This window comes from Typopeltis vanoorti, chromosome 22, assembly GCF_054136105.1.
Source record: "Typopeltis vanoorti isolate ZY-2024b chromosome 22, IOZ_Tvanoo_1.0, whole genome shotgun sequence".
Lineage (NCBI taxonomy): Eukaryota > Metazoa > Arthropoda > Arachnida > Uropygi > Thelyphonidae > Typopeltis > Typopeltis vanoorti.
The window spans coordinates 86096849-86122786 of record NC_143570.1 but is presented as its reverse complement, the minus strand read 5'-3'; the positions used below and the strand labels follow the sequence as shown (position 1 = coordinate 86122786).

Sequence of the window (25938 nt, the reverse complement as noted above, 5' to 3'; positions counted from 1 at the left end):
TCCTACGATTCATCTTGGAAGGCTAAAAGTGTTAACACAATATCTATGATACTCTTGAAATCATTAACAGACAACACACTCAAAACTGTCTGTCTCAGGCAATCCATTCCATTTATTCACTACTCTCCAAATGAAAAATACAGTCCTTATCCCCTTGCTAACTACACTCTTACCCAATTTCATGACTTGTTCTTATGCCCTCTCTATTCAGGTGCTAAAATATTTCCCTTGAATTAGTTCTATAAAATCCTTCAACTTAAACGTTTCTGTCATGTCCACCCTTTTATACCTAACAAACAAATTTTGCCACCAACAACCCCTTATTTCATCCTAAAAGAAAGCATTCGACAGAACACTCACCATCTGGGTAACTTGCTTCTCGATAACCCCACCAGTTCATTAATCCCAAGAACCAGACCTAAGCACAGTAATCTAGACGTGGTTGTGTCAAGCCTATAATGAGGAACGATAACTCCCTTACCTCTGCTTGTTAGTGTGCTCTTCAATAACCAAGTAAGCCTTTGAGCTACCCTGGCCACTTTTGCAATATGTCCTGTAAACGTCAACTCACTACCTACTACTTCCCTCCAAATACTTGGCTTCATTGATTTCTAAGAGAACAGTTCCCTCGATGTGCTACAGACCTTGTAATCATTGTATCTTAAAATGCATAACTTTACACTTTTCCCTTTTAAAATGACGCCCATTATGTTTTCCCCATACTGTTAACCTATTCGAATCATCCTGCAAGCTCTCTGCATCTATTCGATTAAATATCAATCTACCTAACTTTGTATCATCAGCAAACAACTGAATATCTCCCTTTAAATTATTTGCTATATCATTTATATACAAATAAAACAGCAGTGAACTAAGCACAAGTCTTGTATCACATCACCAGTCATCTTCTTTCTCCTGGATTCTGCTCCTCCATATATTACTTTTTGGTACTTCATGAGCTACCCTTTTGTTGCAATTTGCATAATGGAGTTTCATGTGATATCCTGTCAAACTCCTTTACAAAATCTATCAGTATCACAGTGTAGCAATTCCCTTTATCCAGCTAAGTCACTATAATATAAGAAGTTAGATTAGTAAGACATGCCCCACCCTCTATAAAGTCATGCTGCCGATCACAAAGTATCATATAATTATCCACCTATTGTTGAATGCTAATTTTGACCAACTTTTCCAATACTTTTACCACCACTCCTGAAATACTAAGTGGTCTATAATTTGCTACCACAGGCTCAGCTCCTCCTTTAATAAAGGAATTATTTTGCCGTTCTTCCACTCTCTTGGGACTTTGCCAGAGCTGAGGCACAAATTAAACTGCCAAGTCAAAGTCATCGCCAGTTTCTCTTCACGTTTCCATAATACACGATCCAATATCCCATCCAATTCCGCAGCTTATTCGCATTCCGATTCTGCAATATCCAAAGTACCTACAATTCTTCAGCCCCTCCTCACAGCAGTCCTTGTCATCCCTGTCATAACAATACCATTACTTGGATGATAAATCCTTGCAAAATCATTGCTCAGTAGGTTCTACCACCCCTTACCTCTCTACCATCTGCATTCATTAAAGTTATCCTTCGATAATCATCCTTCATCTTATCTGCCACATAAAGAAAAACTCTTTGAGATTTTCTTTTGCTTGTTCAGTTTATTTCTACACTTGGATGATATATCCTTGCAAAATCATTGCTCAGCAGGTTAAAAAATTTCATCTGCCATAATTTAAGTATCCTCTTCCAAGATACTACTCTCTCATACCCTGAGTCCTTTCCCTCACATTTTTGCTTTAAGTAATTTTCTCTCAGTAACATAATCGGATTTTGCCTTCCTTCCCATGCTGATCGCCTTTCTTGCCTTATCCTTGTACTGCTCATGAGTTAGCTGGTCATCACCTTTCTCCTAATATACTATCCACAATTTTGCATATCATGCATAATTACACGAATCATTCATGTAATTCCTATCTCCGATTTATCTCCCAGATCTATATACAGTGTGATATTGCTTTTTCCAAGTACCCCTTATTTATCACCCATACACTGTGAACATCCTTCCCATGCAGATATTTATGTCATGATAGTGTTTCAAGCTGCCTCTTAAGTCTACCTTAATCACCTACCTTTAGTTCCACATATACACCTTCTTGATTGGGATTTTCACATTTTGCTTGCTTCCAAATCAAGACCATATGACCACTTTCCCCAATCGGAAGCAACGTATCCACCTTATGCACAGGTCGTCTGATTCTATAACAAGATACAACTCTCTCATACCTCGAGTCCTTTCCGTCACATTTTACTTCAAGTAATTTTCCCCTCAGCCAGTGTATTAATTCCATTTCTTTACTTCCACACAATCTTTCCTCCTTCCAATTTATGTCATCGAAGTTGAAGTTCCTCATAATAATTATTCGACTTGCACTCATTGCACTAATCTGCTGATGCATATCTTCCACATCATCCCTGGCCTACAGCAGCAAACAATTTTATACTATATCATATTGGCCTGAATCTGGCCTGGATTGACTCAAAAGAACTGCTGCCTTCATGACTGTCTTCTACTCCTGTTGGCTGCAATTCATCTGCTGTTTTCAGCAGTATGTCCTGTCTACTCTATACTTCCTGCAAATACTCAATACATCACATTCTATACCTGTAACTATATAATCTGCTGTTAGCCCTCTTACTAATGCCTGTAACGTTTGGCAAGGTTCCACTAACCAATGCTCCGAACTCTTGACACTTATACTTCTAGCATTAGTATATAAAAAACTGCAGCATCCTTGAAGGCCACAGCCATCTTTTCTTCCCGAACTGCGCATCCCATTCAATATTTTTGCTTGAGAAACTAGACTGCAATTGTTGGTCATTCTCATAATGACATGCTCAAAGAGTGCTCTCACACACATTCATGGGTGAGCGTGAGAAATTATCCACCATAATTGCTTTAGTTCCCGGCTTTGCACTTCCACGCTCTCAGTAACCACTTAGACACTTAACTCAGAATATATTTAATTGCAGCACATCAGCATTATACAATTTTTTACGTCTATCAAACTGAGCCTATAGGTCCACAAACTCTTCATCTTCCTTCTGCACAATTTACATATTAAATGATTAGCAATCGTCATCCTGCTTCTCAGTGGGCCAATATCAAAGCGCAGGAGCAGACTCACAAACTTCACCTGCTCGCTCTTGTTTTTCGTTTCTTCCAGTATTCTGACATCCTCTTTCATATAGTACTTCTTACCTCTTAGGTCATCGGTTCTAACCAAAACAATGAATCTTTCATCTTCCTGCATTCTAACAGCATTACCAATATTATGAATATTCGCACTAGGAAAATAAGCTTTTGTATCACTTTCGTGAATTACTTCCCTTATCAGAAAAACGCTGTAAAATATTATCTACTTACGCTATTTCTCTAAACAGTTTTCTTGTTGGCTTCGTATCACTTGATTTTTTCTGTTCTCAGATCAACTAATCTATTGCTGTTTCTGTAATCGTTCAGTATCACAGAAACAGTGTCAGTTTCAAGAACTACATCCAAGAAAGCTTTTTTCCTTATTCGGGTCTTCTACATTCTCCTGAATTTTCGCCCACGAATATGCTATCTTACTGTTATTATCAATCATCTCATTCATACTCCCTTTGGCATTTCTTTCACCATCGTTTAAACACGGAACTCCATTCATTCCGACCCTTTTGGTTTCAATGATTTCAGTACTAAATTGCACTATTTTATTCTATCGCTTCTGAGAAGTCTCGTATGCATCGTAAATCATTTATGACACATTCTATCTCCACTACCAATCTCATATCAGAACCCATTTTCTCTTGGTAACAAATACATAGCTCACACATACATACTACATTTCATAATTCCCCCATGTTGAATAATGTTGTCTTGGCTGCTATTGTTTTCGTTCGCATGGGCGCCATGAATTACACCGTTTATCTATTACACGCTATACATATAAAATAATCAGTTAACGCCTTTTATTCCCTTATAGGAAGTTGGTGAGGCCGTTTTAAACTTATCTAGCTTTTGGAGACTGAGTGAGCAGTACACTGTCCACCAGTAGCCAATCAGTAGTAGCTGGCCCATCACTCTCACTGATAATAATCGGCAACCGAGGAAGAGACAAGCAAAGAGGTTCTGCCATCTCTTGGTACCAAACTCTAACAGGATATGTTTACTGTCTGAAATGATATGGGTTCTACGGTCGATTTTCTTCAGCTTACGGAACAAAAAACCTGAGTTTTCGGGAGAAAAACCAGCTTGCCCATGCCAGAGATCTCTTAACTTGGGAACCAGTTGATATATTTATAGTGTCTGTGCTAGGCTTCGGATAATAAATATTTCAAAAATAAATACACTCAGCTACAGTAATGCATTAGACAGCTATTTATCAAAATATCATTAAATCAATTAAAAGCAATGATTTAACTTCAAGCTCAAGATCACACTAACCGTCCACTACATGACCCCTGGTGTCTTTCTTTTTCTAACATGCTTTTCTTTTCCAAATGTAATAAACTGTCAAATAGTGCTATCTTGCCATTTCTATTATGAGCTAGCTCATAGAAATCATTTCTATAACAATGCCAGTATTAATTAATCAGTGTATGATAATATAATCGTTGTCAGTCCCATAGTGGCAGTATGACGTCATCTTATGAAACCAGTATTAAGCAAATGGTTATAGAGTATTTTTTTCTGTCAATTTCATGTATTCTCCTAGCCATCTTGACTGATTGCTGCACTTAAAACCACAGTTTCCGAGAGGGAAATTCCTTTCACCACCATACGAACTCACATTTGAAGCGCCCTCATAAGGATTTTTTGCATCCTATAGAGGTTCAAACCTAGGCCTTTTCAACTAAAGAGAAAGACATGGGTTCGAATCCACTGAGCAATGGAGCTCCCATAACACTAGATAATCCCAACCATTCTCCAAACCCTTTTCCTTATCTTCCTCAGCAGACACATTTCTGAGATTATGGGTAGTTTGTCAGTTTGTATTTCAAATTATAGTGTGAATTCTCTCAGGGGAGCAACAGTCAGAGAATAAATATGATCCATATTTTTACTGACTTTTTAGAATGCCAACTAGAATACCATTATTTCCATGATATATTTCATTAATCGGATTACAAGAAAATCTGTTAACACATTATATACCCTTATAGGAACTCAAAGAGGCCGTTTTAGGCCCCACTAATGTTTGAAGACTGAGAGCAGTTCAATCTCTACTAGCAGCCAAATAAAGATAGCTGGCACAAGACTATCACTACTTTAAAGCAGCAAGTAAAGAGATGGAAAAAGCAGAAGGTCGAATATAGTCGAAGCCTTTCTTCAATGAATTGAAAGCTAGTCAATGTTTGGCATGGTCAAGTAGGGTTTCCCTTCTGAAAACTCGGATTTTTAATCCCGTATTCCAAGAAGTACAATTCATACTATTACATGCAGTAATTAGAGTATTAGAATTTAGTCAAACAAGATGGTAGTAGTTGACTACTGTAATCTCTCTCTCTCTCTCTCTCTCTATCCTCGAAAGCTTTGATTTTTTGATAGTCTGGGCTCACTATCAGTAAATGATTGGGATAGAGACTGCTCGTCTGCCCTCTTCTTTCCGAAATAATTACTTAGAGCTTATGGATCTTCATTCACTCCCTTTGAGGTAAATAAGACTTTAGAGAATTTATTTTTTAAAAAAGTTCTATATGACATTCACGCTATTCAAACAATAGGGGTGATAGTATTTAGGGCGACGAGATGGTAGGAGGACTTGCTTGTCATTCTCTCTCCCTTTCTCCAAAGACTTACAAATCATCATTATCCATAAGTACAGCTATCACTAATGACTAAGGATAGGTGGAGCCTACCCAAGTTTCAAAAAAACCAAGGTAAAAGAATTTTGCTTGCTTTCTATGGAAAACATTGATGAGTGCTGCTCTATAGCACAGATAAATATAGGCTTCTAGGATCTGGCAGGAAACATACTCAAGTTGGTGCATCCACCCTATGATGGCTTCTCCAAACCATTACATTATTTCTAGCATAAGTGAACCTTTCACGGATATTAGAGTTATTATAACGTGTCCCTGGTTCTCTCTACAGAACGATACCAGGTGTGCTCTGGTCTACTGAGAACTAGGTATACCCTCTAATATCTGTGAAACGGATACTTATGTTATTGGAGATTGTGTGATGGTTTGAGGAGGAAATTCATTGGGTGGATGCACTGACTTCTGTGTGCCTTCTTAGCGGAACCATGAATACCACCATTTACGGAGACGAGGTATTAGATATCTTCGTTGATCCTTATATGGGTGCGATAGGGGAGACGTTTATACTATAAGACGACAATTCTCATCCTCATAGAGTGAAACTGGATTGGCTAGCCAAGTTTCCTTACCTTAATCTTATTGAGCATGCCTGCGATGCTCTAGGTAAACATGTTACCACTCTTAATCATTCTCCCCAAATCTTGAGGACTTCCTCAAGATTTGGGGAGAATTTTGAAGAAGAGCTTTGCAGGTGCAATAGTTGTTATTACCAACTGATCTTCTGGATACCATTTTTAACAGTACGAAACATTGTAGTGCATTTCGTACTGAAGCACTCTGACAATCCCATTTTGACCTCTTGTGTTTGATTATTGTCCTCATGTACTTATTTGTTACTAAATTAAACTATTTATTCATAAAATTTGTGGGTGTTTCTTTCACATCTCATATCACCTTCCAGTAAATTGCCTAAAAATTCAGAATAGAGTTTTTGACTTATCGTGAGTTTTCTCTTTGTTTATTTATGGTAAACATTGTATTTATTTCATAGTTATTCTTCTAGATTTTAGGTATTAAGCATGCTATAAAGCCTGACGTCATAAGAGAGAGCTATCGTTGGCAGACTGCCAAGAAGAGTCAATTCATGTTAAAGTGGAGAAAGAAATAAGGCGATGTACGAATTGGTCACGAACACGCGAAATCACGTGCTTTATATGTAAAATTTTTCAACTGTGAAAGAAACACCCACAAATTTTATGAATAAATAGTTTAATTTAGTAACAAATAAGTACATGAGGACAATAATCAAACACAAGAGGTCAAAATGGGACTGTCAAAGTGCCTCAGTACGAAATGCGCTACAATGTTTTGTACTGTTAAAAATGGTATCCAGAAGATCAGTTGGTAATAACAACTATTGCACCTGCAAAGCTCTTCTTCAAAATTCTCCCCAAATCTTGAGGAAGTCCTCAAGATTTGGGGAGAATGATTAAGAGTGGTAACATGTTTACCTAGAGCATCGCAGGCATGCTCAATAAGATTAAGGTAAGGAAACTTGGCTAGCCAATCCAGTCTCACTCTATGAGGATGAGAATTGTCTTATAGTATAACCGTCTCCCCTATCGCACCCATATAAGGATCAACGAAGATATCTAGTACCTCGTCTCCGTAAATGGTAGTATTCATGGTTCCGCTAAGAAGGCACACAGAAGTCAGTGCATCCACCCAATGAATTTCCTCCTCAAACCATCACACAATCTCCTAATGAGTTTTTTAGCGAGTTTTTCATAAAGGTTGCCCATGTATATCGTTATTATTATTATTATTATTATGTCTCTCTGTTTGCATGTATTATTATTATTATTATTATTATTATTATGAGGAGCCTGTGTAGCTCAGTGGATGTGGCGTTTGCATACCACCGCACTTGGCCGCACGAAGGAAGACTTGGTTTCGATTCTAGTCGGCGACTAGAGGAAATTTTTCTAAGCCTTTTTTCGACCGGTTCCAGAGTTAGTCGATCTCTGGCACGGGCAAGCAGGTTTTTCCTCCCTGAAACTCGGGTTTTTCGTCTTGTAAACTCAAGAAAATCGACCGTAGAACCCACATTATTTCAGACATTAAATATATTCTGTTAGGATTAGGGACCACGAGACGGCGGCACATTTGAGCCGTCTCTCTTCACTGTGTACCGCTTAATTAGTGATAGCATTAGGCCATCTATCGCTGATTGGTACCAGTGGAGATTGAACTGCCCACTCAGTCTCCAAAAGTTAGATAGGGCTAAATGGCCTCGCCTACTCCCGTATACGGGAATAAAAAGGCGTTAGCTGATTTTTTTATTATTATTATTATTATTATTATTACACTGGCACCTTTATGGAGTCCAAGAATCATCTTGGAATGTCTTTGTGATAAATAACAGCAGTTACTACATATTTAAACAAAATTTAAACAGCAAAAACAACTCACAAGGATAATTAATCGTACTCACACCCTGCCAGTCATAAAACTGCTTAAACTGATTCGGTGATGTTGCACCCACCACTTCCTCTGCAATATATTCCACTAGTCATGAGAAAAATCTGCTCATTGTACTCGTTAAACTTCTTCCAAGAATGACCTCATTCTTTCTCTTCCTAACCTGTTTTGAAAAATTTCTCCTGTATCTATCCTATAAGATCCCATCACCAACTAATATATATCTATCATGTCACCTCTCCTCCACCTCTCTGGCAGACCAGAGTTACTATCTATTTCCATAATCAACATTCCACAGTCCTGAAATTTATCTTAGTTATTCTCATTTGAACCCTCTCTAATGTATCTTCATTGCCCTTAGAGCCATGCTAACAAATATGTGCACAATAGTCCAAATGGAGTTGAATCATTTCTTATATAACGTCAATCAGTTCTTGTTACGACTTATGCCTTTTTCATTATTCCTGCAGTCCTCCTGTGTCACATTCACTACATTCTCTATGTGTCTCCCGAATTGCAATCCTCTGTCCACAATCACTGCTAATATCGTGCTTCCTCCTGCCACCTCTTGCAGTTATTATTATTATTATTATTATTATTATTATTATTATTATTCGTGTGGAGTTTCCCCGTTCCTCGACCGCCCCTCAGGAGTGGTTAAGCCTCCTAATGAGGGATTAAGTACTACATCCTATGACTATAGCCCGCGTGTTCACGGGACCGGTTTGCGGGATGAAAAACCCCAGACAAACTGGAGGGAAAACCCTACTGTCTACACCCAAGGTTAACTTGCCTATGGCTGAGAAAAATCCTTAAGCTCCTCACGTCTTCGACGTGAATCGAATCGAGGACACTCCTTCTCCAGGCATATGGTTGCAAGGTGCATAGCCACTAGGCTAACCTCGCGGACACCTCTTGCAGTGAATTTCCGATAATATAGTAACTGCATTCCATTTCCCTGTTCCGAGATGCAAAACCTTACACTTGTGGACATTGAAGAGACATCCCCACTTTTATGCTTACAGGACCAACCTATCCAAATCCTCCTTAAATAATCTAGCATCAGTGTTATTTTTCATAACTCTTCCCATCTTTGCATCACTTGCAACAACTACATGTCTCACTTTGAGCCAGATGCTATGCTATCGATATATAAATTAAATACTAGTAGCCCCAACATAGAATCCCGTGGCACCCCACTTGTCATCTTTCTTTTCTAGGACACTGCTGCCTCATACATAAAACAGTGATATCTATTACTTAGGCAGTCTCAAATCCATGCCACTAATCTACTATCAGTCGCCCATTTCTCGCAGTCTAATTTATCATGCAGTACTTTATCAAATGCCTTTGCAAAATCAAGAATGGCGTTTTTTAATAGTATATGTCAGGGAAAATATGACATATACAATTCATGATCACGTATTTCGTTTTCGACGACCCGCATACATTGAAACGAAACCGCCAACAATAATTTCACTAAAAATTACAACTCTACGAGCGTTTTTTTTTCGCACATTTCTTTTTATTTTATAAACAGGTTAGTCGATGATTTTCATACATGAAGGCACATTACATGACAACCCCGAAGGTTATAAACTCTAGTAAATTTTCGATTTTTTTAAAAGTTTCTTTCATATTTGGCTATAAAATATCCTCGATTTTAATATCTTACATATGCCAAATTCAAGTCTTTGAACTCTATACTTTAGTAATTAATTACTTAGTAATACTTTAGTAATTAGTATATACTTTAGTAATTAATATATAATGATTTTTGAGAAAAAAAAAACCTTAACAACGCTGAAAGTGCTTATTATTATAGAACTGCGAACATGTTAGCAAACAACGATATCAAGATCACATATATAATAACAGTTGCTTAATTCCAAGGAAGCAACCAAATGTTTTGTGTGGGAGGTATTAAGTAACCTGAGGTGTACTTAAGCCCAGTTAATAATTTCCGCACGGTAAAACAAAACGCCATTGATGTGAAAACAACGGTATATACGAGCAACTATCACTTTGAAAGATGGCAAAATCTCAAGTATAAGAAAGTTTATTTAAACAGACCAACACCCAACTCTCACGCTTATTACCAAAAGAATGGGAAGTACCAAAAACATTTCTTACTTGAAGAAAGTATGCTATAGAATGTCCCGGATATTTTCTGCAGGGAGAGGCTGATTGGTCATTTGTTCGAAAACTTTCTCCTGCGTTTGCGCAGTTTCTGGCTGTTACTCATCGACCTATTTTTTGGGGTTAGAAGAAAATAGTTTACTGTGTACTCGGCTCTCCTCGATTGTATGTGATATGTTTAGAGTATTTGATAGGTAATGATGTGAAAATTTAACGAAGTGTTTACATGTGTGTTCATGTTTATAGTGCCTCAATGACAGTTCTGGAATTACCACAACTTGTTGCATTGGATAATCGAGTAATGAAGGTGTGTTTGCGGATGCTTTTTTCCCGACGCGTAACGTATGGTTACTGAGTCTGGAAACCGTCTGCCAGAATGGGCAACGCGGAATCTTCCCGATCACAGCTTAGCGAACAACGGGTAAAGCAGTCTGCAGTTGACAACATGAAAATGCCAATGCCTGAATCAAACGAATTGGAGAAGAGGTTTACGAAGGTTTTAGTAAGTTATATTGTATTGTATGTCATTTTTGATATATTATTACATATATAATTTTCTGAAATTGCCGGCCTCTGACAAAATGTATGTTTAGTCAAACAAAAACAATCCAAAAGTCCACGCAGGTGTTCGTGTTAACTATTAAAGAGTGTATTTTTTAGCATTCACTATTGAAACAAGATAGAAATTAATTTTTTCGGTTTACTTTCACCATGAAGTCTATACGGATTCTGAGGTTTGGGATACATAAACAGTTTATTATTATTATTACAAAGGGTGCCTCCTGAAATTAGTGCACATGGGATTTAGTCAGCAATTTTAGGTTAAGCATTTTAAGCTAATTATAGGAGATAGACTCGGTGATAATGTTATATCCTGTTTTCATGACTATATTTTTACAAGTTCAAGATAGAATGTTTAAATGACCCAGTTCATGGAGTAACAATCGACTAGTCAAAATGTTTGGTTGTTTTTCTGATTTTCAGAAGATTGGAATCGCTTGTTTTGAAAATTTCGACGCCGAAATTACAGCTCATCAGTTCTTCTGCTTTGATACCGTTTTGCTTTTTGTTAACGGGGAAGCCGGCAAACGGATCATCAGTTAATGCAGTGGAAGATTGGAAACATTTCATCGTTTCGGGCGTTTCTTCAAAAGCAGTTCTGCTTTAACAGCCCGTGCTGAGAAAAAACGACAGAAGGCTAGCACCCAATCATCCAGCTTTCCAGTGAGTCTCTGTGTTAATCCTTATATTCCCGAGAATCAGATCCAGAAATGAAGCAATTTTGAAAATCAATTCTCAGTACTTGAAAATAATGTTTAGTGTATTGACAAATTCTATAGACGAGGGAAAGATGCTTTAAGTATTTTAATAACCAGTAATGAGTACACGAAATTTATTAGAAAACTCTGCCCTGTGTTGCTGTGCCTCATGTAATGAGTTATGCCTTTAAAACTCCCATGAAATATTCCAAATACTCTGTGTTGTTGTTAGAAATGTCAGGAATGTGTTTCCAACTATGTCATGTTGAAAACCGTGTATACAGTTATTCGGAATGCGATGCGGAGCATCCTGTGTTTTTTGTCTTTTTCTTTAGTCTCCCCCCCCCCCTTTTCTCAACAGACATATTTCGTTACAAATTTATAAATATTCTTTGAAATATAATTATCAGTGTAACCTGTGTTTCATCTGACTTTGTAATAATACTTATTTAATCATAAGTTTATATTTATTTAAATTGCCCAAACGAAGATAAAATCAGGTCTCAAACAAATCATTTAGACAATTTAAATTTATTACCAAGTGAATGAATAGAAAAATGGCTTGTGATTAAAATGCTGCTGATTAGCTAAGTTATCACATAATTAAATCTTGAAGTAATATTAATGCCAAGAAACTTGATAATAGTTTGACAACTTTCTTGTAGCCAGTCTTTGAATTTATTCATAAATATCAGATTGGATGAGAAGAAATTTCAAGTGAGCATTGTCACATTTAATAGCATGTTGGTTACTAGGCTGGCTGGCTGAGTGGATAGTATACCTACTTTCTAACTAAGAGGTTTGGATCTATAGCATGGATGGCTGTGGAAGGCTTTTGGCTGTAGATGTTATTTGTCATCAGTGTATTATCACAAACTTGTTTGTTGTAGGTGGCTTGAAAATAAATTTCGTGTTTGGTCCCTAGGTTAGGATTCTCAGATTGCCTAAAGCTTAACCTCCTATATACTAATACCAATGTAATTGCATGTTTGCAGTCTTTTTGTTGGTGGAATTCACACAAAAAAAAAGCAATTTGTTCTAAAATAGTGTATTGGTTGTAGTATATTGATATAAATACATTTGCTGCATTCAAAGAAATGTCGTGTTATTAAAAAAGAAGTACTTCAAATATTTTTGAATAGAATTTTTATCTAGTTAAAATGATCAGCTCTTGCGGCATTTACCCATAGTAGGTTACTAGTTTTGATTAACATTTCATTATTTTAGGAAATTTTGGTTTAGAGAGAAAGATTTTTATCCAAATCCTTTATTAGTAATCTTTAAAAAAATGTTTAAAAACCTAAAAGGCAGTTTTCCAACATGTTATAAAGTGATGATAAATCTTTGTTAGCCTGCTGATTAAATACTTTAATTTGAGCAGCAGAATGGGAAAATATTATGAAATGTCATAAAATAGATGCAGCATAGGTTAAGAAATTTAAGGTTTTCATTATATAATTTGTATTCTGCTGTGAATATGTGAAATATTTAAAAATACTTCAAATTTAATAATAGTTTAATAACAAATAGTCCCATGTGAAAGAAAGAATGGATTTTCTTGAAAAGTTAAAGGTTTTATATGTTGGGAAAAATAATATGTGCAAAGCTGTTCCAAAAAACAGAGGAAAACTGAGGAATGCAAACAGCTGGTTTGGTGAGGCAGCAACTTTGAAAATAGCTATAAAAAAAGGCCTAGTAGTACAGAAACAATGTCTGTGAGAAGTGAGTGGAGGGCATCTTTAAGAGGATTATCAGTTTGATAGATTGTCCTCTTCGATATATGATCAGGAACCTTTTTTGGGATGTCCTGATGCACTACCCCAAATGTAAGAACAATATTCTAAGATTAGTTGAATTTTGGATTTATGTAATGTAAAGAGTTGAGTAGTAGGTGAGAGCCAGCCTAGTTGGCCGAGTGGTTAGCATATCTGCTCTCCAGCCAAGAGACTGTGGGTTCGAATCTCACCAAAGGCATGGATGTTTTGTGATTGTCTTTCATCTTCGTACATTCATTCATCCACATATGTACACACTCTCCCAAGATAGACTGGGTCACCATGGGAGTAGACCCAACCCTCCCCCAGTGGGAGAGGCCTTTACCCTGTAGTGGGTAGAAAACAAGCTGATCATCATCAGTAGGAGAGAAGCACTGTATTGATAACACTAATTTTTCTTTTTTGGGGGGGGGGAGGGGTGTCTGAGGTTATGGATGTAATATGTTTATGCCAAGATAAGCGGGATTGCAAACACTTTTTATAAACAAAAAAACAGCAAGGTATATATATGGAGATCTCCCAATGATACATATACTATTCAAATAGATTTTATAATAATTTATATCAATCAGAGATATAGAAATGGAATAACAAATGCAAAGGTTATGCCAAGTGCTTATTGCAGATCAGACCACATGCTGAGAATTCCATTAAGTATAAAGTTAGAAAGATAACTAACAGATTTAAACACCATGATCCACGTGGTTAACAGATTTAAAATATTCAAGTTGGAGACAGATAAAATTAAATAACAGTAACACCAAAACTTTTTCAAAATAATATGAAGTATATGAAAAGAAAGAATATCCCAACAAATGGATCAAGATAAAAGAAGCAATATTGACTGAAGAAGAAAAATATCAGAAACACAGAGCAAATTAAAAAAAAAAAAAAAAATGGATGACAGAAGAGGTACTAGAACTAATCGATAAAATAAAGAACCTGGAAAAATAATCATAATGGAAATGAAGAATATAAAAGATTAAATAGACAAATTAAAAAAAAATGAGAAAAAAAACATAGATGGATCAATAATAATTACTTAGAAGTAGAGATGTTAGATAATTAAAACTGTGGAGTTGCATTCAGAACTAAAATTTCTTAACAACCACAAGAAAATAACAAGTCAACAGTTAAATAAGAATGTTATTATAAATCTGAAAGATAAGATACAAAGATGGAAGGAATACCATCCATCTTTGTATCTTGGGAGGATTACTAATACTAATAAACTGGTCACAGGCCTGGCAAACCTATGATTATTGTTAACTGTCAGAGTAAGTATGAGAGATAACTGTAAGAGTGTGGGTAGTAGGGGTGTGTAGACTAGTTTTTTTTTTGCATGTAGAGTGGTGAATGAGTGGAATGGATTGCCAGAATTAGTTGTGCATTCACTGATGGTGAATGAGTTTAAGGAGAGGTATGCTAAGTTTTTGTGTAAAATATTTAGTTTGGGTCTCCCACAAGTCTCCAGGCTCTGTGTAGATACTGTATTATTATAATAACTCATGATGATTGTAGTTGCGGTTCGTTGTAGTTGGTGAATTGAGTGGTGGAGACAGAGTTGTAGAGTAGGTGCCTTCCCTTTATGAGTCTTTGGACTCCTTGGAGGTGTCATGTAATAATAATCTTTCCTAACTTTATTATGTCCAAGTATATATAATTTGAAAAAAAAAAGTAAGGACATTATTGACCTTTTATAGTTATGTTAGCAACTTAGGTGGCATTTTTTAAATTGTTTTTTAATATTTCATTGCCATTTTATGGTCTTGTATTGATGATTTCTATCATACTAAGGTGAAAATTCTACGTTAAGAAAGTTTTTTTATCTGAGTTTTCCCTCCTGTTTTATAATTCTTTTCAATATGCCAACTCATCGTGTTTCGTTTTTGAAAAAACAAATGTGAATATTCATTCCAACATTGCAGTTATCCTCCGAGTTGTATTTACATTTTTTGCTATGTGACCTTTGAACTTCAACTTCTTGTCTATAATGCCAAGATCTCTAGCCTCATCAGTTACTCCAAGCATGATCCCACCAATATAATATGCTGTTGGATCACATCACACCAAATTGCATAACTTTACACTTACTAACATTGAATTGATAGCCATTATTATTTTCCCACACTTCTAGCCTATTCAAATCACCTTGTAAATGCTATACATCAGTAGCATTTGTGATTGCCCTGCCTATCTTTGCATAATCAGCAAGCAACTGAACGTCTGTTGTCCACCTCTTTCCAATATCATTAATGATATAGGTTAAACAACAATGGTTCAAGGAGTGATCCCTGGGACATACCACTTCTCCTCTTCCTCCTTTCACGTATATTAAGCCTAGTGACCTGTTACATTCATATTAGGCATGGCCTATTACGATTTGAAACCGTGACTGCTTTGAGGATAAGGTGGTTACCCCTATGCCTCCTGGTGTGTCCTATGTCTGTAGATGCATGTGTTCACCGGGCCAGTTCGCCTGTTATGGGACATACCACCAGTCACCCTTAAATCTGGCAGATTCACATTCCCCAGTATATTAACACATACGTCTGATTGCATATCTCTGGTTTCAGTTTTTGTATCACCTTTATCAACTCAGATTCTTTTTTTTTTTTAAAGTATGGTACTCTTTTTCTCCATTTCAGACTTTTCAACATTCTCCACAGATTATAACATTTTTTTTTTGATATTTTAACAGATGTATAGCTAAAAAAAAAAAAGTCATTTTGAATTGTTTAGCTACTTATACACACCTTTGTTTCTTATTTTTGACTGTATTCTCACAGGGCATTTGCTGACTTACTAGGAACTTTCAGTATGCTTTTTTCCTTTATAGAAAAATTGTTACAGATCAGAAAGATTATTTTTAATAGTTCTTTTTAGAATTCTTCATAGCCAACCATTGCTATGAAGAATTCTCCTAACCCGAACAAGTATGGATACATTCATTTGCCAAAAAATTGGGAGACTTATCTTAAGATTAACTCCTACATAGCTGTAATACTTTTTTTTTTTTTTTAGAACGTTAGAGGGCTCCAGATTGGGACTTAATATATCTTTTGTCCATTACAATTTGAATTTTTTCCCTTTTCAGCATCTTCAGAGCAGAAGATAATTTGAAATTCAGTAAAATACAAGTCAGTTAATAAACATGTTTTTTTTTTATATATAAAATAGATCATTTGGTGTTGTTAATACCATTAAAATAAGTTACAAATTCTTGAGTATACATTATTATTAACTAGGTATTATTATTATTGATTCAGCCAGGAAGGTGTGTGTGTAGTGAGATTATCTGCAAGGATAGAAAAATGCAGACAAACAACCTTGCACATGCCTCCATAGCTGAATAATTTTTTCTTTAATTTGCCAATTAGACTTGAAGGTTTAGTCCTTGTTTTCAAACCCTTTATTGTTCTCCAATAATATTTGAATCCACAGTTAGCACTGACAGCTGGTCGACTTTGATTCTTTTTTTTTCTTACTTTTCTTTTAAATATAATATTTAATTTTATCAAAAGGAGTACTACCCCTTGTATTAAATCATTGGCTCTTTTTTTTCCCTCCAGTTAAATTAAGATATTGATGATATATTTTAAAAACACAAATTGAAAGAAAAATAATATAAGGATAATAATATTTGACATACCTTCATAGAATCCTCAATTTTTTGATGAAATGGCATCAGAAATAGAATTGGTAAAAAATAATAAATAACCGAACTTGAAACCATTAAAAATGAACTATAAAAACCATTTAGGACTATGGCTGGATTAAAATAAAGTAGAGTTTTTTTTTCATAAGGGTATAAAAATAGAGATAAAAATATATGGAAGCCAAAAATGTGGAAATTAAAAATATGAAACTAAAACCAGAAAAATACATACAGTGGTATCATAATGGCCTTGTATTGCAAATGAACTAAATTTAAAAATTGAAGATAAAAAAATTGGTGTTACAGGGTATAAGCATGAGCCGTTTTGACATTAAGAGTCGTCTTCAGAGGTCAAAGGCTCTCCATTGCTGAATAACTTTTTCCTTTACTTTGCCAACTAGACTTGAAACTCAAGGACCCCTTGAGCTTTCATTTTTAAATTTAGTAGTTTATCCTCTATTTTTGATGCTGTTTCATCAAAAAGTTAAACTTGAGGATTCTATAAAGGTATGCCAAAAATTATACTTCTATTATTTTTCTTTCCATTTGTTTTTAAAAAATATATATCATCAATGTCTTAATTTAACTGGAGTTAAAAAAAAAAAAAAAAAAAAAAAGCCAATGATTTAATGCAAGGAGTACTCCTTTTGAAAATAGGCAAAATAAGCATAAGTATTGATATCAGTTTAGAAGGGCAACATGGGAAAAATTTTCCAGGAAAATAATATTTTATTTTATTAAAAAAAAAAAAACACTATGAAACTAGTGTAGTGATCATTTTCTTTTCATAACTTCGACATATGCTCATATATCCTGAGCTATCATGAAAATACCACTATCAGCAGTAAATCAGTCAGGCGTTTTTTTTTTTATTTATTTATTGATGTGTGTGAATTTGTGCATATCTCCATGTTCTGATATAAAAATGTACAGAAATGTTAACTGTGATTAATCCATGCCCTAAACAGAAATCCAACTACTAGTTATTAACTTTGCCCTTTTTTTTCTAAATTTTCCCAGAGTATTTTTGTATGTCTGAGATCTATTTCTAACCCTACAGTTTATTCTCCAACAGAGATCAACTTTTCCTCTTTCTTTGTTACTTTGTTTCGTTCTTTGTGACTTGGAAAATTCATCCTTCCTTATTAGAATATTCTGTAATACAGTAGGCACAAATAAGATTCATTGTCTCCTCCATTTTGAAATTTGTCTGTATCACTCATCTTGAAATTTTGTGCCAATCAAGAACTTTCTCTTTATAATAGATCTTCTCTAGTTCTTCTGCTGGTCAGACTTATTTTACTTTAGTGTTTGGCTGTTACATTAGCTGATTTGGTTCCTTTACAAAAAAAACAAGAGGATGGCTGTTTAAATAGGTGACATCCTAACTAGCATGAAATTTCATCCTGTTGTACTATCATTTTATTATTATTTCTGCTACCATGCAACACCTCCAGGAAGTTTAAGGACTCATTGTGGGAGGGCACACTACACAACTTACAATGTTTCCTACTCTCTCCTCCAACTACGCTACTACAATCAAAACACAATGTCACCTGCCACCAACCATCAATAGTGTTTTTTGTCTGTAAATTGTGTGTTCTCATGGCTGATTTGCCTGTACACAGGATGAAAAAGCAGAGTTTCTGAGAAAAAAAAACAAAATTGCTACCTCCATATGAGATTGACTAGCTCACTTTAATTATGTTTTGATTTATGCCAACAGAGAATACAGTTTCATTGACTGAGTCTCAAGCACTCTTGAAATTGTGAAAAAAAAATTCTATTGACATTGGGGACATCATGAAATCTATCTGTGTATGCATACAAGGGTGGTTTGAAAATTTCTCGGCCTAACAACGAAAAAACGAATTTATAATTTCAAAATTATTTTTATTTTTCAAAATAATCTCCCTTAAGACTAATACATTTATTTGAGCGATGCTCCAATACCATTATCCATCCCTGTAGTGGTTCTCAGTAAGATCTGAAAAATACCCCTCTACAGTTTCAATCACCTCTTGATTCGAAGAAAAACACTGACCAGCGAGGAAGAGTTGTAGGAAGAGATAGAAGTCGAAAGGAGAGCCAAATCTGGGGAATAGGGTGAATGTTCCAACAATTCATAGTGCAGATCCCTTCATTTTCCCATTTCCAAAACACTTTTGTGGGCAGGTGCATTGTCCTGATGAAAGATGATTTTTTTCCTTCTGCAAACTGGGTCTTTTCTCATGAATTTTTTTGTCTAGTGTGGTTAAAGATCAAAATAATATTCCCCAATTATTGTTTTACCCTTTTCAAGATAATTAATAAACAAAATGCCTTTAGCATCCCAAAACACCAATGTCATGACCTTTCCTGCTGATGGAACCGACTCTATCTTCTTTGGCGCTGAACAACTGGTTTCTGTCCACTGTTTTGACTGCTGTTTGGATTCTGGTGTGTAATGGTGAATCGAAGTCTCATCCATAGTAATAAATCGACGCACAAAATTAGTTTTATTGTTGATGAAATGCTCCAAGCACTGTTCAGAGATTTTCTTGCGAGTGCATTTTTGATCTGCTGTGAGCAAGCACAGCACCCATCTTGCTCAAAACTTTTTCATATGCAATTCTTAATGCAAAATATATCCTACACGTTCTTTTGAAATGTCTATAGTCTCAGCAATTTCACGCACTTTGACTCGCCGGTTATACAATACCATATCGTGCATTTGATCAGTGATTTCTGATGTTACACTTTTTGGACGTCCTTCATGTGGATCATCTTCAAGGTGATACGGCCATGTTTAAACTCGGCTGCCCATTTCTTAATTATTATTATTATAAAAACTTCCATGGAGTCAAAGACTCGTCATGGGAGGTCTACTGTTATACACACAGTTTATCAAACTGCGCATTAAATATATTCACTGTCTCTGCGCTTACCACACTCTCGGGCAATGCATTCCAATCACTCACTACTCTGCATGCAAAAAACCTGCTCCTCACTCCCTTGCTCACACCCTCCTTATACAGCTTCCAGGGATGACCTCTTGTTCTCCTGTTATCATCACCCATTCTGTGCAAAACCTCCCTGATATTAATCTGGTAATAACCTCTTAACAGCTTATGTCTCGATCATATCCCCCCTCCTCCTTCTATCCACCAATACCAGAAACCACCTTAGTCAATCGCCTCTGAACTTTTTCCAATGCAACTTCATCTTTTTGAAAGCCAGGTTACCAGATTTGTGCACAGTAATCCATATGTGGCCTGATCAAAGCCTTATACAAAGGAACCATAACATCCTTACTTCTACAAGTCAGTGTCCTCTGCATCATTCCCATTATCCACTGTGTTGTCTTCACAATTTTAGTAACATGTCCACGAAGTTTTAGGTCCTTGTCTATAATCACTCCCAGATCTCTCATCTCCTCTACCTCTTCCAAGATATTTCCACCGATTGTGTACTTTACATCCCATCTCTGCTTCCCAAATTTCAAAACCTTACACTTTTGAAACATTGAATTGACATCCCCACTCATTTTATCCATTCAGCCAGTGTATTCAAGTCCTCTTGCAAAGCTACAGCATCCGCTCTACTCCTGATAGCTCTCCCCAACTTTGCATAATCTGCAAACAACCACATATCACCATTCAGACCTTTCCAAATATCATTTACATACAAATTAAACAGCAACGGACCCAAAACAGATCCTTGAGATACACCACTAGTAACTTTCCTCGTCTGGGATATCACTCCTCCATAGACAACTTGCTGATACTTATCAAACAGCCAATCTCCAATCCAGCGGACTAATCTACTGTGCAACCCCATCCGTTCCAATTTAATTACCAGCTTGTCATGTGGCAATTTATCAAACGCCTTTGCAAAATCTGAATATACCACTGTATATGCAACACCCTTATCCAACGCATTTGTCACTTTATTATAAAAGTAAGCAGATTGCTGAAGCACAATCTTCCTTTAATAAATCTATGCTGGCTGCCAAAGAGTATTTTTCTGTTGTCAACCCAATTCTGAATCTTAGTCCTAACTAACTTCTCTAATACCTTAACCACAACTCCAGACACACAGACTGGTCTATAATTCAAAGCCTTACTCTTATCATCTCCCTTATGAATTGGAACAATTTTACCCTCTTTCCACTCTTTTGGAATATGACTTAGTGAGAGACTCATGTTGAAAAGATATCCAAAAGCTTTTCATGTTGTTAATTCTCTGGCACATTCCCTCAAAATACGTAGAAAAAGCATCAATTCCCGCAACCTTATTTACATCAAGTCTATTCAATTCCTCATATACCTCCTGTTCACTTACTAACAATTTCTCCTCCTCCTTCTTTCCCACTACCTTCAAGTTCTGCATGATGTCACATTCACAAGAATGAAATACCTTTTAAAGATTGCTCACTAAATATCTCAACTATATCCTCCGCAGCAGTTATCATTCCTCCGTTTTCAGCTGTCAATCCCATCCTACCATAATCATTCTTTCTTCTACTGGCCACATATTGAAAAAACTCCTTAGGATTTTTTTTTGGCCACTTTAGCTAACTGCTGCTCATACTGCATTTTTGTTACCCTAATCAAGCTAGTCATCTTCCTCGCCTACTCTTTGTACTTCTCATGCAACTGGTTTGTTATTAATACTCATTTTGTGTTTCTTCCATAATACCTTCTTCCAGATTGCATACCTTATCTCTTGATTCATCCATTTTACACCTACTCTATTTACTCTCTTAACCTTTGGAATACACTATGATGTTTTTTTTTATAATTAAAAGAAACAGATGTATTAACCACAGTGAAAATTATTTAATTGTAAATATTTCATCCTAAGTATCTTAGGATATCATCAGTACAGTAGTTTTAAACAATAATAGGAATAACATACAGTTAGGGCGCATGATTACAATAGAATCTCATTAAATGTGCATAACGTGCTACAGTAGTACAAAAAAAAAAAAAAATTTTATTATTTAACACAATTTTGTATGACAATTTCCCATACTTTAAGAATAGTAAGAATGTTGTTGCAGTTTAAGTTTGGTCTGTGTAGTAGGGCTTCGGAACTTTCTTTGTATAAACGTTCATGTTTATATAAAGATCCATGTAAAAGTTTAGAATTTTCCCAATTGATCCTATGATTTGGATTTTCAATTCAGTGTTGAGAGAGGCCAAATTTCTGCGGTTTAAAAAGACGAATGTGGTCTTGATGTTCCGAGATGCATTTCTGAACAGACCTACCTGTCTGTCCAAAGTAAGATAATTTGCATGAGCATGGAATCTCATAAACGGCAGGCAACATCAAAGGTGAGAGTTTGTCCTTAGGAGAAGGTAACAAGTTGTAAATTTGGTTGATAGGTTTGTAAGTAGTGGCAAAATTGTATTTCTTCATAATTTTAGAAAGACGTTCTGAGATGCCTTTAACGTAAGGTATGGGAATCCTATGGACTTCTTCCTGTCTGGTTTGATGTGTGGAGAAGTGACTACTGATGATTTTTGAGTTGTTTTAGGATTATATCCATTTAGGATGGCTGTATTTTTGATATTGCCTCTACTAAATAGTTCTTGAGTATGGCCCAAGCAGCATTGATATCCTTTCCATCCAGTTCCTCTTTCCAATTTATTATTGCAAGCTGTTTCCTGAGCTTTTCGTAATTGCCAATCTTATAATTCCACATATCCCTTTCTAACAGACTTCCTCGAATGACTGGTCACCGTGCAAGTGATCACCTCGTGGTCACTCTCACCAACTAGTGGAAGATTTGACACCTCATTTATGATAACATCATCTGATGAGATGATCAAATCCAATACTCTTGATCCTCATGTACCCTCCATTACGTGCTGCCTAGGTAATTGTCTTTCAAAAACTCCAAAAATTCATTTTCTTTACCCTCCAGATGCAATCTCTTCTTCCAGTCTATGTTACCATAATTAAAGTCACCAATAATGATAATTAGTTTCTTGCTAGCTAGGCCAATTTGCCTATACATTTCCTTCTCATTACCCTCCATATTACCAGGTCTATAGCAACACCCAACTAAATATTTCATCCTGTTTACTTCTACCTCACACCATACTGCTTCAAAACTGTGACCACTATTTGCACCTTGAAATCCATCTGAGATGGGCATAACTCATCTGCTACCATTAACAGTACTCCTCCTCCCTTTCTTCCCTGTCTATCTTCACGAAAAATATCATATCCGTTCATCTCTATTCCTGTCAGGATGTCATTGTCATCTAACCTTTCACTTATACCAACAATTTTGGGGCAAATAAACTCAAGCAAAGCAACAATTTCGTTCCCGTTATTTCAAATACTTCTAGCATTAGTGAAGAAACATTAAAAATCATTACTGTTTCTACAAGTCCTACGAATGCTACTCCTATGATGTGACTCTACAATACCTTCCCCAGTCACTTCCTCTATATTACCACCAATTCTACAACTTTCCTCACACCTAAACTCTCCCCACCCATCCCGAGCAATCGCAATCTGTGTTTGCCTGCTCACACATTCACCTATTAATTCAGCATCCGCATGTTTCATAAAGTGTCTCCCCATCCACTCTGACTCCCTCCGTTTCCCTGTTTGTGTTGTACCTCCACACTCTCATTTACTTCATTCATAATATTCACCTCCACATTTGCAAGTGAGGAGAAGAGTGCTCATAAGCTTTTATGAACTTGAATTTCTTTTGGCGTTAAACCTTTTTTTACAAAAAATTTTATAACTGCACGATACTCAATTTTATCCATTTCAGTGGATACAAACAACACTTTTGCTTCAGGCAGCTGTATAAAACAAACTACTTGATAGAATGACTTGAAATTTCACTTGGATGCTTATGACAGATGTACCAACTTAGGAAAAAAAAAAAAAACTCTTGTGATAGTGTTGTCATCTATGGTTGAGGCCAAGAACTTTTCAGACCACCCTCATGTGCGTGTATTAAATCCTCTCTCTCTCTCTCTCTATCACACACAGTGTGCTCGTTAAGTAATGAGACAATTATTATATCAAAAACAAAGAACTATATTTGGAATTGTCAATTACACAGATTCAAACTAATCTCCCTCCAGCTGCACATAACGTTTACATCTGACATACAGGTGTTCAAAGGCATGGTGGAAGTCCTGAATTGGAGCCTCCTTCAGTCTCTGGGTCACACTGCGTTAGATGTCCTCAATGTCGGTGAAACGCTTCCCTTTCAAGGCACACTTTATCTTTGGGAAGAGGAAAATGTCTGTGCGAGCCAAATCTGGCAAATAGCAGGATGTTCAATCACACAGATCAACTTCGAAGCCAGAAACTGCTTCTAAGGCAGTGTGCAGGCACATTGTTGTGTAACAGAAACCAATTACTGTTGTGGAAAAGTTCTTTCCTTAATGACACCAAGCTGTACAGTGAGTAGTCTAGTGGTTATTTGCCTGTCACGGGCAACAATTTCCCTGTATTTCACTATATTTTCATTTGTCCATGCAGAAACTGGCCATCCACAGCATGGTTCATCCTTCAGGGGACTCCCTCTCCTCTTTAAACATTGAAAAAGTCAACACCTGTTCACGACTCAGACAGATATCAGTGTAAACTTATTTTTTAGGTCTTAGTACACTTGTGTAGTAGTTTTTCCTAATTTACCATAAAATTTTATCACATTTCTTTGCTCCATGATTCAACTTCTGACATGTTCCACTCATACACTCTTATTTCAGCAATTGTCACAGGAAAACTACTGCATCACTTTAAAAGTTGCACCTGCAACGACAACATACTTCAGCAGTCAAAATTATACATACATTTGTTACTTCTGTTCAAAGCCCTGTCATGTAAAAAATTAATCTCATTACTTAATGGCCCACTTTGTGTGTAATTTTTTTTTCTTCTTTGTATTAGTAGAGTAGCTACTTGTTTCTGATAGGTGCCTTGTCAGCAGAACCCCGTGACTGATATACTACATCTCAGGATTGATGCCAATGGAAACGTCAGCGAATTACTTTACGAAAAGCAAAAACATTTGTTTTAAAAATTTATTCAAGAATAACACAAAAAATTCTATGAAAACAACCAGCTCCAGTCAAATTATAACTATTAATAAATAAAATAAACCAAATTTAAGAAAAGAATGAATGGTACACTTAATACAGGACATGTTTAATATGCACTGAGCAGTTCTAATGCCCATATTTTTTTTATATGGTTTGCACTCATATATGTGAAAGCCATATAAAAATGGGGTAAGAGTTTTTATTATTTTATAATATATATTTTTTATATTTTTATTTCTTATTTATTTATTTTTTACATAATCTGGAAACATTGTTTTAAACTTCAGGCTTCCAACATGCATTGTGATTTCACGCCAGGCACACTGAAATTCATCTCTGTCCTAAAGGCAATCACAGGCCAGCATTAAAACTTGAAAAAGGCAAAGATTAACTAGAATAAACAAGAAAAAAAATTTACGAAACAAATTTCTCCAATTTTGAGAAAAATAACAATGCTAGCTTGATACATACAGTTCGTAATTTTTGTCAACTTTGATTGAAATATGAAACTGTGCATGTGGACATTCTTGCATTACCTTAACCACGAAATGCTGCAACAGCAGATATAGATTAAAAAATTATTCCAATATCACAAATTTCAATTAATTACTAAAAATTTTCCACTACACACTGATAAGCATTCCATATTACAATTAAATCTGTTTTCACTAATGAGGTGTACCCATTATAAGAGCTTTATGCACATGCAAATCACTGCTCAAATGACAAAAGTCAGCCACAATGTCTGTTGCC

At 35.9% G+C, this 25938-nt stretch overlaps 1 protein-coding gene across 1 annotated transcript in view; it reads left to right on the top strand.

The window, feature by feature from the left end:
• Positions 1-10562: 10562 nt before the first annotated feature.
• Positions 10563-25938, top strand: part of Frl (formin-like protein) — a 516064-nt gene continuing 500688 nt past the window's right edge. The window contains 1 exon segment of the mRNA XM_090412395.1: positions 10563-10932. Coding sequence (XP_090268521.1) covers positions 10807-10932 — 126 coding nt within the window. The 5' untranslated portion in view covers positions 10563-10806.